The sequence below is a fragment of the Sus scrofa genome, chromosome 13 (assembly GCF_000003025.6).
Source record: "Sus scrofa isolate TJ Tabasco breed Duroc chromosome 13, Sscrofa11.1, whole genome shotgun sequence".
NCBI lineage: Eukaryota > Metazoa > Chordata > Mammalia > Artiodactyla > Suidae > Sus > Sus scrofa.
Genome location: NC_010455.5, coordinates 162,304,474 through 162,319,459, shown reverse-complemented (window position 1 = coordinate 162,319,459; position 14,986 = coordinate 162,304,474). Strand labels below are relative to the sequence as shown.

At 40.2% G+C, this 14,986-nt stretch overlaps 1 protein-coding gene across 1 annotated transcript in view; it reads right to left on the bottom strand.

Annotated features, from left to right (window-relative positions):
- The window catches only part of GABRR3 (gamma-aminobutyric acid type A receptor rho3 subunit), a 38,393-nt gene continuing 23,407 nt past the window's right edge, over nt 1-14,986 (bottom strand). The window contains exons 7-8 of the mRNA XM_021070697.1: nt 6,917-7,110; nt 1-974 (exon numbers count right to left, since the gene is read on the bottom strand). Coding sequence (XP_020926356.1) covers nt 672-974; nt 6,917-7,110 — 497 coding nt within the window. The 3' untranslated portion in view covers nt 1-671. The remainder of the gene's footprint in view (nt 975-6,916; nt 7,111-14,986) is intronic.

Sequence of the window (14,986 nt, the reverse complement as noted above, 5' to 3'; positions counted from 1 at the left end):
CTGCATCCTCATGGATACTAGTCAGATTTGTTTCTGCTGAGCCACAATGGGAACTCTCAAAGGTTAATGTATTAATTTAACATTAGGATGGCAAGAAAAAGTGTGTTTAGATTTTTTTTTTGTCCCCCTTGGCAGCAATAATAAATGAAACTTAATAGGAAGATACAAGTCTTGACTGGAGATGGAAGAGGGAGGGAGGCTCTTCGTGGGAATCTCAGCTGTGTGAGTGTCTGGGGTACCACTTTGATGATGACGTTCTTACTTAGGAGGATTCAGCTCTGGTAGGTAATCAGGTACTTGGCTAGCACTAAGGAAGAAACTCTCCTTGAATTATTGTCCCAGTCCAGCTTCATTCCATAGTTAAATGAAGATAATTTACATTTAGAAAGCAAGGAGGGTCCAGTTGAAGTAGTTAAAAAGACCTTCCTTATGGAAATTGTTTTTCCATAACATACATGCCTGTGACTCTTAGAGAAGGAGTCAAATTCTCATAGGACCTTAAACTCTTTTCTAGATGTAAATCAGTCAACTTTCAAATCTTTAAGCCAGAGGAGGTGACTGGCTGGCTCTAAGTTAGTCTAGTACCATCCAACTCATAGTTAAGAACTGTTTGTTGTTGTTGTTAACATAATCTGACTCCAAAACAAGTTTTATATATGAGAAATTACTCCTCACACATAAATACTCCAGTAAAACAAATTAAACATAATATACACAATGGGAAATAAAATCCTTGAATACGTGTCAATGACATGATTGTTCTCCAGAATGATTCTACCAACATGTCCTCTTAGTGATTTTCTTCTCCTTATACAAGGTGAATCTGTGCTGAAGCTACCTGTGGATCTTCCTTGCATGGAGTCCTCTTCTGAGTGTAGAGAAAAGGAAGTCTGATCCATGTCAGTCTTACTGTCATGATAACAACCATCAAAGGCCATAGCTTGAGCTGCATCAATATTGTACGTTCCAGAAAGCTGACAAAAAGACTTTTGTTAGTAAGTAATGAATATGGTTTTAGGAGTAGGAATTACAGTAAAGATCTAAAAAATCAGATTTTAAAAATAGTTTCAATAAATGCTAAGAATAGTATTTTAAAGAATAGAATTCTGGTTTTGCTTCTGGTGTCTGATTAAAAGTCATTTTCATAATAAATGGAAAATATCATCTTAGACATCCATTTTTTAAAAGGGATTTTTAGAGAGATATTTTAGCATTATACAAATAAATGTATCACAACTATAATTGTCAGTGTTTTCTAATTTAGTCCTGACCTGAGGGACTGTTAAACTTAACGTGCCTTTCCTCAGAGAGAACATTGTTTCAGGTTTTCCCTCTTTGTTTTTTTTTTCTTCATCTTTTTGCCTTTTCTAGGACCACTCCCTCGGCATAAGGAGTTTACCAGGCTAGGGGTCTAATCGGAGCTATAGCCACCAGCCTACACCAGAGCCACAGCAACTCGGGATCCAAGCCAAATCTGTAACCTACACCACAGCTCACAGAAACGCCAGATCCTTAACCCAGTGAGTGAGGCCAGAGATTGAACCCACAACCTCATGGTTCCTAGTCGGATTCATTAACTGCTGCACCACAACGAGAACTCCTCCCTCTTTGTTTTTGAGTAGTGTGAATTGTTTGCCATAAGTTTGTGAGTTGAAATTGAATATGATTTATCAGAAGAGCAATATAAACCAATTGGACTTGTTTTTCAATGTATTTTTCCTCTTTAGGGAAAACATAACAGTATACTTAATCAGTGCATTTTTTTGTCCCAAAACGGAACAATATCATCTGATGACCCATTTACACTTGAATTTGGGGATGAGGTAAGGAATGATTTTAGTGGCTCTTTTAAAATTCAAAGTGGCCAAGTCTTCCCATTTTTGCTAAAATTACCTATAACTGGGAGTTCCCATCATGGCTCGGTAGTTGACGAATCTGACTAGGAACCATGAGGTTGTGGGTTCGATCCCTGACCTCGCTCAGTGGGTTAAGGATCCGGCGTTGCCGTGAGCTGTGCTGTAGATTGCAGAAGGGGCTCGGATCCCGAGTTGCTGTGGCTCTGGCATAGGCCGGTGGCTATGGCTCCATTCCACCCCTAGCCTGGGAACCTCCATATGCCACAAGAGTGGCCCAAGAAATGGAAAAAAAAAAGAAAATTACCTATAAATGGTGCTAACATATCTCAATTAAACAACTAGAAATTGGCTTATTTTTTGGAAGGAGTGAATTATCAATGCTTTCTGGCTCCACTGCCTGATTGAATTTATTTATTTATTTGTTTATTTATTTATTTATTTATTTATTTATTTATTTATAGGGCCACACCCATGGCATATGGAGGTTCCCAGGCTAGGGGGTCTAATCAGAGCTACAGCTGGCAGCTATGCCACAGCCACAGCAACATCAGATCTGATCCGTGTGTGTGCCTACACCACAGCTCATGGTAACACCGGATCCTTAACCCACTGAGTGAGGCCAGGGATTGAACCTGCAACCTCATGGTTCCTAGTTGGATTCGTTTCCATTGCACCATGATGGGAACTCCCTAGCTGAATTTAAACTACAATTTTCCTTTAAGGTTTTACTCTGAGGGAGAGAGTGGTTCAGAACTGTGTCTGGAAAGCAACAGTTACAAATTGCTTTCTGAGAAAACAAAATCCTTTCTTGATCTGTAAAAGAAGTTAAAAAAATGAACAAATATGGACAGGCTACTACTGGTTGGAAGTATTCAGAATTCAAATCAGAGGCTGCAGAGGCAATTCTGCCAAAATGTATATTTGGTTCATACACTGACTCTACAACCAAATTATTTTTACTGAATTAAAAGGACATGGGGATTATCAAATAAAAATGAAATGACATCAAGACTGAATTACTAACCAACAGCCAATAATAACATTAGTAATATATTCAGCTCTCGATCTGAGGATAGAATCACTATGTACAGTCTCCCTGGTGGTTTTGCTAGCCACCCAGAGTGTTTCTGTGTTATCCCACTGGACATCCACAGTTTTATCTCAACAAAAATGTCATTACTATATTAAAAATAAATAATTTTCTTTGAAAAATAAGGGTAGCATTTTCTTTCTCTATTGTGATAATTTAGATCTACATAACTGATTAAATCTTTCAGTGCACAGTTTACCAGTAGGTGCTAATTTCCACAAGATTTTAAGTAGGCTGTTTCAACAGAAACAGTTTTAGAACTGGCCTTTAATTTTTTACTCTAGTTTATAACTTTGCACATAGCTAAAGCATATTATATCTAAAGTATGGATTTGACTGTTTTAGGCTGAATTCTAAGTCCTAGAATTAGGAAAACATTTGGATGAAGGAATAAGAAATTAAATAGCTTCCTTTCTCCTTTCTTGGCAAAGGTCAACAATAGGAACACATTTTCCACAGCTCTTGCTGTTCTCCTGGCTCTTGGTATCTGGGGATGGTTGGGACAGGTGTGTGGTGGCAGTGATAGTAGCAGTGGTAGGAAATGAGCTTCGCCTAACTTCATGATTTCATAGGGAGGAAATCCATAGCTAAACATTCCTGGTCTTTTTCACCATCCCTCAATCACTCCACCTGAGGGGTTTGGAAGAAGGAAGGAACTGGCATGTGTCTTAGTCAATTTTGAGTCACTTTGGGATCTGCTTCAAGTCTGGGTTTGTTCTCTGAAATGAGGTAAAGGAGACTGTCCTTACAGGGGAATCCTGAATTGTCTAGCTTCGCTGGTGACCAAGATAGTAAGTACGTTTAACACTGTGATGAAATATTAGTGGGACCTCCTGCTCACAGATCTAAGGCATTTTGTCCAAAGTGATTTATCAATAGCAAAGGTAGCATCATAATACCAATTTGTCTGGCTTCCACACCTCTTTCTAAAACTGGTTGCCCAACTCAGGTATAGAGGAATGAGGTATCATTGATTAGCTCTTAAACCTTCAGACATATCTTTCTTCTCTGCCCCTCACCAGAGCATCCCACCCCTTTAAAGATCTCTCATCTCAAATAGCCTGTTCTCGCTATCTCTACTAAAACTGCTACCCTTTCACAGTATATTCTCTGGGCACCAATCACAATAAGAACCTAACATTTGTATAGTATATACAATTTGCAAAAATTTCAAATGCATGTATTATGTCATTTGATCTTCAGAACCACCCTGTCAGGTAACGGAAGAAATTCCACCATTTCGCAAATTTGGAATGAGGTTTAGGAGGCAGCCAGGCACACAGAGCTAGGATGCCAGGTTTGGCATCACTTCTGACTCCATATCTTGTGCTCTTTCATTTGTCACACAAATATATGAATGGTGGGCATTTCTTTGAAATAATTGCAATTTTGACAGTGGATGCTTAGGATGGTGGTTTCCAGAGGTTGGGGAGGGAGAAATTGGGGGTTGAGAACAAACTTTCGGTTATGCAAGTTGAAAACTTTCTGGATATTGGTTGTACAACAATGTGAATATTCTTTTTTTTTTCTTTTTCTTTTTATGGCCATACTTGCACATATGGAAATTCCCAGACTAGGGGTTAAATTGGAGCTGTAGCCGCAGGCCTGTACCACAGTCACAGCAATACCAGATCTGAGCCACACCTGTGACCTACACCACAGCTTGCAGCAATACCAGATCCTTAACTGTCTGAGCAAGGCCAGGGATTGAACCCGCATCCTCACAGAGACCAACTCAGATTCTTAACCTGCTGAGCCACAGTGGGAACTCCAACAATGTGAATATTCTTAATATTACTGAAGTGTACAATTGAGATGACAAGTTCTGTTATTTTACTACAATTAAAAATCAAAAACAGGAGTTCCCATCGTGGTTTAGCAGTAACAAACCCAACTAGTATCCATGCGGATGAGGGTTTGATCCCTGGCCTTGCTCAGTAGGTTAAGGGATCTGGCATTGCTGTGAGCTATGGTGTAGGTTGCAGATGTGGCTTGAATCCTGCATTGCTGTGGCTGTGGTATAGGCTGGCAGCTACAGCTCTGACTTGACCCCTAGTCTGGGAACTTCCATATGCCACAAATGTGGCCCCAAAAAGCCAAAAAGAAAAAAAAAAAAAAGAAAGACAAGAGAAGGAAAAAACCCAAAAATCAAAAATAATTTTCAAAGTGAACAGTGCTTATTAAGTAAAAGAATATTTTCTGTGGTACAGAGAAGATGTGTACAACCTGATCAACCAAAAAAAAAAAAAAAAAAACGAAATAGGTAGTGTGAACACGTGTTGTGTGGTGGGAGTTGGGGGTCGGGTGGGGGAGGTAGGGACATGTAGCTATCTGGGCAACAAAGAACTAGAGAGGTGGGCCAAAATCACTTCAGTGCTTCTTTCTTGGATTAACCACTCCCCACATAAAAACAAAACAAGAAGAGCAGAGCTCTTTTCCTCATCACACATTTTTCTCTATCACCTTTCACTTCACAGATAATCCAAATCATTGCTATTCACAGTATAGCTATGGATCGGCAGCATCTGGGGCTTGTTAGAAATACAGACTCTCAGTTCCCACCCCAGACCCACTGAAGGAAAATCTTAACAAATCCCAGGTGACATGTACATGCCAATCACCGCACACTTGTCTAAAAGCTCCTGATTTTCTCACACCTGCATAGCCGTCACTGTGCGTATGTACATGAGAAGTACACATACTTGAATGCTGTCCACAAAAGAAATGGAAGCATCTGCAATAAAACAAAATCAACTTCTCTTACAGCTTTGACTCAAAGGATATGAAATAGAAGAATGAAGTAGCATTACAGGAGATCAGAATTTCGATTGCAGCTCGGTTGGCCGTGGGTCTTTTGGCAGATTGCTTTACTTCACTAAAACTCTGCTGCTTCAGTTTAAAAATAGAGATAATAATCTCTGCAAGGCCTGCATCATGGAGCTGAAATGAGGGTTCAGTTTGAGAAGAGGATAGAAATGCTTTCACTAGAAGTATAAAAAATATCAAAGAATGTTTTGGGTGTGCGTAAATGCTCATGGAAGAATTTCTTAAACCAATGTGAATCTATCATATTGACATTATGCATATGTATATTATATATATGCACACATGTATATACCAAACAAATTAATCTGATCTGTTAGGTGTCTGAAGTAAAATATCCCCATTCTCATAATAACAGGAAACTGGTGCCCCAATACTTTGTGAAATGAAGGAGGTAGAGATGAATCTAGCCAGCCAGATTGACAAAACAATGTCACAAGAAACATGTGAGAACATTTAGAGCCCAGAAGGAACCTTATTCCCAGTATACTGTGAAAAGAATCTTCCTTTACGCTTTCCCACAGTCCTGAGTGACAAGAAAAGGAAAATAAATCCTTGCTCTTAGTGGAGAGCTATCATTTACCGGTTGAGAACACAGCCTTTGGAGTCAGGGAGCTCCAGGAGCAAATCCTGCTTCCTCTTAAGCTGTGTGACCTTGGCCAAGTTACTCTGCATCTGCTCTTATTTCACTTCTATAAAATGAAGATGATAAAGTATTGATCTCTCGGGGTTACTTTGAGAATTAAATGACGTAATACATTAGGTGGGTAGCACAATGCTAATATGTAAGAAGCATTCATTACATGTTAGCTGTTATTATTATTATTGTCATCATCTACTTGAAAGGATGTGATTTGTACATCAACCCCTTCTTTTCAAGGGTTGGAGTCAGTGGAGTGGAGCACACTGAGAGAAATTCCTCATACAAAAATCTCCTGCAAAGGGGAATGAGGATGCTGAGGAAACCAGCCAGCCTGGAGCAGAGAGACTAAAATTCAACAGTGAATTGTCATCATCTCATAAACTTGCATCTTGCCAAGGCACCTGGACCTCTTCCAAGGGCTGCAGTGCTGTCAGGAGAGGGCCTAGATGAGGATAGTCTTTTTCACATTCCAAAAAAGATCCAATAGTCAAAGCAAGGCAGTACCTTCCCTGTCTTGAACTGTTTCCGCTCTTCCACTGTGGTAAGGTAGTTCACGGCCGCATACTCAATGACTGACAGGAAGACAAAGAGGGAGCTGACCCACAGGTACACGTCCACAGCCTTGATGTAGGACACCTGGGGCATGGAGGTGCTCACCCCGGAGAGGATGGTAGACATGGTCAGCACCGTGGTGATTCCTGCCGTTCAAGAATAGTGATAAGCTCAGTGACATAACCATTCCGTTCCAAGTTCTGGTGCTGGATGACACCAGGGGGCACATTTCCAGAATGATTTCTGGTGGTCAAAGGCACGTGGGGGTGTGGAATCCCTGTGTGTTAATCTAGTACATAGTTTGAGCCTAAGCAAGGAACTCTCTTGGATTTTTCTTTCCATTTCTTTCTCTCACCCTTAGCCCCACTGTCCACGATATTTCCTTCCCTCCCAATAGTCTTCATGGAGTCAGTTGTGTCTTTAAGGATCCATTGTGCCTTACCCTCAGTTGGGCCTCTTTTAACCACCCCAGAAAAGTAAATGTGTACTCTATTTTTAAAAATTCTTCTGAGAAAAAAATTCTAATGCCGTTTCTACTATGCTTCCCCATCGTTGCACAACTTTTACGGTTCATGAATTGTCATCATGTCTTTAATTTTTCATTTGTCAGGGAGTGATCTTTGGTAGCATTAAAGATTGCTGTCTCCATTTTCATATTGAATACTTACAAGCCATCATTATTGCTATCACTTTGTGCCTTGTTACTGAAACTACAGTTCAACTGAGATTCAGAACAGAAATGTGCAGTGGAGACCCAGCTCAGTCTATTTACTAAGCAACTGCTAAAGGCCAGGTACTTCCCTAGCCTTCCTTTCCCTTGTCTTCCATTATTCCCACTCCTTTCCTTCTTTTCCCTTTTTCCTCCCTTCCCACTCCCTTCCCCTTCCCTTCCCTTTCCTTCTCTTCATTTCCCTTCTTTAATCTCTGCCATGAGTGTCAGAGGTAATGAAATCAAGGTTCTGGGGGACAATGGAGAAGAAGTGACTGAGATTTCCTTAATAAAATGCCAGTCTTGGGGAGGGCTATTCTGCATCTAATTTCTCAGAGGGACACTGCAAGAATACTGCCTGGAGAGAAAGTATAGTATTGTAAATATTTGAAATGTACACTGGCTGGCATGGTTTTATTTCTTAACTTCCCACTAGGGAGGTGTAAATGGAATCCTTAATGATTTTTATAAGTTGTGAGGACATTTTAATATCAACAGACAGAGTCCCAAACAGTAGGATAAGCACTGTGATTTACTCCTAAATGTACAGACACAGCATGTGGACAGCTTTCACCCACACATTTCTACCTTTTCTACAAATTCCATAATTCTGCAAGGTTCTCATCTGAGGGAGGCCTATATCAAAGGCAATGACAACTCTATAGGGCTATTCAGTTTCAAATTAGGTTTTTCCTTTGGATGGTCAAGACCAAGGCAACTTGACAATTTGACAGTCACGATGGGAAGGCCAGGAATCATACCTTCACACTGATTTGAGCTCTAGAATAAAAAACCTAAAGGCCACTCCAGCTAATACCATCAATTGCAGGCCACTGGCTCACTGAGTCTCAGGTTTCCCCAACAATGATAATGTCAACAATGTGCATTGCAGCAGATGCTGTTTGCATTCCTTGCTACATAAACACGAAGTGTGAATTTTTTATTAATAGTGCAGGCGTCTGTTTAGCGGAAGCTGAGATTATTAAATAAAACTTACTTGCTTTTATTGAATGTTTACCCACCACAAACCTGGGTAAATATTAACCATGCATTGCAGAAAAGAAATATGAGTGGAGAGTGGCTAATCAACCCGAGTTTTGTCAGGGGCAGGAATGAAACCTTTCTCTCTGAGTGCAGAACCCATGCTTTTTTTCTTGCAAATGTGTGGCCTCTCATTCTGACCCTGTAAAGGGAATTTCCTTTTGTTTTTAATGTTATAAACCAATTTCTATATATGGAAAATCTTTGAGGCCAGATGCTCTAAGTTTATTAAGTTATTTTGTATTTTTCAAGAGGCCAAAAGTCTTATTCTCTTCAGGATTTCAGTGGTAATACTGAATGAATCCTAAATGAACATTTCTATTTTTTAGCTTACCACATTTTAAAAAAAATTTAAAAATGTTTTCTGTTATTGGTTTTCTAAGATATGGAAGCTAGAACTTGAATTTTTTTCAATGAACAGTAACATGGGGCTTAATGGACAAAATAAGGGTTTGGAAAAAAAATACAAATACATAATCTTGCCATGTATTTTAAATTGATGACTGTTGAGTCAATAAAAGGTAACTACATTATCTATATTTGTCAGAGAGCAATAAACTATCAGTCATTTTCTATAAAAGGGTGCTTAGTCCAACCAAATTGCAGTAACTTTATTTTTAAACCAGCATTCTAGATTTTCCTGTTTAAAAAGAAAAGAGAGAGAGACTGGGGAGAAGGGATTGTTCAGTTCAGGGATTAAAGGATGAGAAAACTGATATATAAATTCCTAAAGCAATAGAACTTGGAGTATTACAGCTACATTAAACACATTTATCACGCTTATTATGTCTTGAGCCACCCCTTAGAAATACATTAATCTTGACAAATCGTATTCCTTCCAAGCCCATTAAAGTTAACATCGCAATAAAGGGGTTCTGAATTATATGAAGGGACTGTTTGCCAAAGAAAGGCCCTGTGTTGGGATTAGTGAATTATCTTCCCACCTCTTCAAATTGTTATTCATAGTCCAGAAGACGTTGAGACAATATTTAGTGTGGCCCCCGGGTCTCACCTTCCCTGAACCTTACAGTTTCACCCATATTAACTCTTAAGAACACGTATGGGATCCTAAGAGCCCTTCAGTTAGGGGAGAATTATTTATCTTTGTGTTTCATTGGCCATTTTTTTGCCATACATGATGGAGAGGTTCACTGGCCTTTGTGATGGCAGTAGGGCCTGCAGGCATCGCTTAGAAATATTGAGTCAGTTCACTCCTCCAGTAGCTATGTTGTGGGGCATTCTTTTGAAGGGATAGATATCTACATTCACCTTGAAATGAGTGAAAACATTTTCCCTGTAGGCCTAGGCAGAGTGAACATATTAAGTGATATGATGGAGAGGAAGATAGATTGGATATTCCAAAACAGCTCCAAGGCCAGAAAGTAGCAACCATTATCCCACAAAGGATGCCAGAGTCTGTTGCACAGAAGTTCTGACACCTTTTATGATAGTAAAATGAATAGTTCCTAAGTATTTACTTTTCCAGGTATTTGGCATATCCTCTGTTAGACATTTTTCTTTGTGAATGATGACATGCCTGAAAGCTTTTGTTGCCTTTCTCTGCTATGTCTGGTTTCTGATAAATGATTCCATGACTGCATACATTGTACATAAATGGCATACCCTATGGAGGAGATAGAAAGTGAGGCAGAATACTAACTCAGGTGGTCAGTGTAGGAGCATGGGCTTTGATGCCTTCTTCGATATGGCCATTGATTAACATTTGTGGCTTAAGGGCTCCAGGGAGTAACATCCCACAGGCTTTGTTTACTATAGGGAGTGTATCTCTACCCTAATGGTCATTAATCCCTAATCCCCTGTGACTCAGTTTATAAGAAGAGAAGGGCTAAGAAACTATGAGATTTACAGGACATTTCCACCGCTAAGAACCTATTGGACAAGGACTGATATAGGTAATTGAACAAGGCCAATAGGAGAAAACCACATCTTTCTGGACCCCATGTTGGTGCCCACCCCCATTTTTAAGAGATAAAAATTCCTATAGGACAATAGAGAATCGGGCTCTTCTCCCTCTCCCAGCAACCCTGGGAGCTATTTGCTTTCCTTTAATAAAGACTTTGCTTGCTTGCTGCCTGTGTGTTCACAGACTTCATTGTTCGACTGATGTGAACAAGAATCTGGATTCCGGTATCATCTTTTGGGGGCTCATCCTGGATCTGATCCAATACATCTACGCTCACAAGGTAAGTGGCAGAAGCTTGCACTTTCTACTTTTTTTTCAGTTTCATTTGCCACTAAAAGGAGGGTGAATGTATGAATGAGTGTGTGGCCAGAGATGGAATAGAGACGGAACAGAGACAGAGAAGAGTAACGAGGCAAACTTTCCTTCCCATTCCCCCACTCCGAAATCCCACCATGTACTCTAGCCTTTGTGAAGCATTTGGGAAATCACAGTTACTGTGTTTCTGAAGGTTAGCAATTGTTGAAAGGCATGTGAGAAACAAAAATTTTGTTTTTGTAAATTTTAAAGGGTGATAAAGTGTTTAAAGTAGCTGTCCCTAACCCTTTGAGGGTTCGAACATCCTTGAACAGCTTTATAATAGTCTCACTCTTCTATACCAAATGAATGGAAACACAGAATGGTCTTCTTTTTTTTGAGTGTGTGTGTCTTTTTGTCTTTTTAGGGCTGCACCAGCGGCATATGGATGTTCCCAGGCTAGGGGTCTAACTGGAGATGTTGCCACCAGCCTGTGCCAGAGCCACAGCAATGCCAGATCTGAGCCGTGTCTGCAACCTACACCACAGCTCACAGATCCTTAACCCACTGAGCCAGGCCAGGGATGGAACCCACAACATTATGGTTCCTACTGGGATTTGTTTCCACTATGCCATGATGGGAACTCCTATAATAGTCTTTTTAACTCATCCTACATTCCCAGTTATGTTAGCTGTTATCTTTTATGAGAAGTGCCTAATCACAATGGGTACTTCCATGTTGTTCAGCCTTTATTGTTCTGAAACGTAACAAATGTGGGAGAGTCTTCATCAGCAAATGATTCATCCTCAATCAGCAAATGAATCGACATGTGGAAGAGTCTTAAGGAACAATGAATCATCATTGTTTTCGTCTAGTAACTAAAATATTATAAACATGGTGGGCTAAATACTGGCAGTTTAACAACTTCGTATTGAACACAAAATATGTGCAGGACACTGTGCTAATCACTGCAGGAACAAAAAAGATGGTGATAATGATCCTTGTCTTTAAGGAATTCATATTCTAATAGAGGAGACAAGAAGAGACTTCAACCCACCTCACATCTAAAGATGAAGCAGAACAAGCAGGTACCGTAGGAGATACAAAGTGCTATGTAATTCAAAGACGGGAGAGACCTATCTGCCTGGAACCATCTCTGACTGATGGTTTGAATTTGACAAAGAAAGACAGGTATGGAGGTTATTTTAGGCAGGTGAGAGTCAGAACAAACCTTAGAGGTGAGATAAGCAGATAGGCCTGAGAGCCTGTTTGAGAACACTAAATATTCAAATTATTTGAAGCTTAGAGTGTGTTGGGACAGGGGTATGGATGAAAATCTAGCAAATAAAAACATAGAACACAGTTTTATTTGAATTTCAGATAAACAAGAAATAATGTTTTAGTATCAGTACATTCCATGCAATATTTGGGATATACTTATAATAACACATTACTTGGTGCTTATCTAAAGTACAAGGTTAAGGAGTTCTCACTGTGGTGCAGTGGGTTAAGAATCCAACCACAGTGGCTCAGGTTGCTGTGGAGGTGTGGGTTTGATCCCTGGCCCTGGCCCAGCATAGAGGGTTAAAGGATCAGGCAGGTCACAGCTATGGTTTGGATTTTATCCCTGGCCCAGGAACTTTCATATACCATGGGCGTGGCCATTAAAAAAAAAAAAATATATATATATACAATGTAACCAGGTGTCCTTATTTTATCTGGCAACCTTGGATTCCAAGTTGAGTGTATTCGCTCCAATGGCATTTGGGATGAGAGTATTGTGATCACATTTGCATTTTAGTGACACTACTGAAACCGAGCAGGACCCTGTATCCTCCTGGATGTAGATGCACAGCACAGTTTCTTTGAGCTCCTCAGCAGAACTAAAGCCCCCAACAAATGGCTGTTAACTACTGGATGAAACTTTCTTGGAGTTCCCATTGTGGCACAGTGGAAATGAATTTGACTAGTAACCATGAGGTTGTAGGTTTGATCCCTGGCCTTGCTCAACGGGTTAAGGATCCAGCGTTGCCATGAGCTGTGGTGTATGTAGGTGGCAGACGGCAGACGCAGCTTGGATCCTGCATTGCCATGGCTGTGGAATAGGCTGACAGCTGTGGCTCTGATTAGACCCCTAGCCTGGGAACTGCCATATGCCACGGGGTACAGACCTAAAAAGCAAAAATGAACAAAATAAAACAGAAAACATTCCTCATTCCAGAGAGAAGGTTACAGCTGGATAACCTGGAGAACCACAGAAGTTTATTGGAAAGACCCCCTGAGGCCATATTGAAGGAATATAGGCCCTGCACAAACCCTGATCCTTATCAGCAATCCCACCTTTAAACTATTGCTATTAAATCCTAACCAAATCCCCCTGGGTTGGGATACACAGTTTTTAAAGATATGAGCCCACTGTGTCTCCCTTTGCCCAGCAAAGCAATAAAGCTATTCTTATCTCCTTCACCCAAACTCTGACTCTGAGATTCAGTTCGGCATCAGGGCACAGAGGTCAGGTTTTGGCAACATCACCCTGGTAGTAGGGTTGAACAGGAGAAGGAAGAACAGGAGGTGAAATAAACAACTGTAAGGCCTCTAAGCCCAAACTACATCTTTGTGCAAAATAGTAAGAGGTGTCCGCTCCTCTGGAGGATGTCACCTCAAACCATGTCCCATGGAGTTTGGGCTGGATTTCTGCTCCCTACTCCCCACTGGGTGCACCAATAAATTAGGAGTTTAGGATTAACAGATAGACACTACTGTATATATAATAGATAAGCAACAAGGACCCACTATTTCGCACAGGGAACTATATTCAATATCTTATAATAAAACTATCAAGGAAGGGATTCTGAATCATTTTTCTGTATACCTGTAACTAACATAACATTGCAAATCAACAAAACTTCAATTAAAACATTCACAAAAACAGGAGTGCCCATCGTGGCTCAGTGGTTAACAAATCCAACTAGGAACTATGAGGTTTCGGGTTCGATCCCTGGCCTTGCTTAGTGGGTTAAGGATCCGGTGTTGCCGTGAGCTGTGGTGTGGGTTGCAGATGCGGCTCGGATCCCGCGTTGCTGTGGCCGCTGGCGTAGGCCAGCGGCTACAGCTCTGATTGGACCCCTAGCCTGGGAACCTCCATGTGCCAAGGGAGCAGCCCTAGAAAAGGACAAAAATAAATAAATAAATAAATAAAATAAATAAAATAAATAAAATAAATAAAATAAATAAATAAATAAACAAATCACAAAAACAAAACAGTGGGCAAAGTATCTTCAAAAGAATTTGAGGGTGGTTGGGAAGTAAAAGCCTGAGAGGATAAGTGTTCTGGAATACTGAAGTTCTCTACTTAAAAAGAGGAGGGGGACATTTCTGATTTAAATATTATTTGACATAAATCATCATAGCAATTTCTAAATCCTGAGGAATCAGATGTAGATGCAAGATGCACAGAATTTCAGGGGCGACTTAAACGCATTTCAGTCTTCTCCATTCACCCCAGCCTCCCCTGCACCAGCTTTTATTGCTGTCATTTTCAAAGTGTAAGTGCTGAGCAGTCAGCTTCAGGCATCCTATTGAAAATCATGTTCATAAACCTTTATAGACTGAATGCCTTTCTTGTTCTGTCTAGAGGGCTGGAAACAGGCCTTTCAGCTCCTCTGTGGGTCTAGACTGCCCTACTGCTGTACTGAGGTCAGGACCAGGCTTCTATGATGTGAAGGAACAGCCACAATATTTTAATTACACATTAAGATGGTATTTTTCCCTTTGAAAACATTCAAGCCTCAAATGCTTATAGACTGAAGCTTTTAATAGGGGAAAGAGGTGAACAAATTATTAATATTAATGATGATTTATGTCTTTCAAATGATCTTTTGAAGTATGCGTATAATTTGTGAACATTAAATTAGAAGTCACCCTTTCTGGAATGAATTGTGTGATAATTACAGTGATTGTGACCCACTTACAACAATCTTCTTTCTAGTAGAACATTACAGGTGAAAGAACAAAATCAGCCAAAATGAGAGAGTTCTGCCCTGAACCAGCCAAA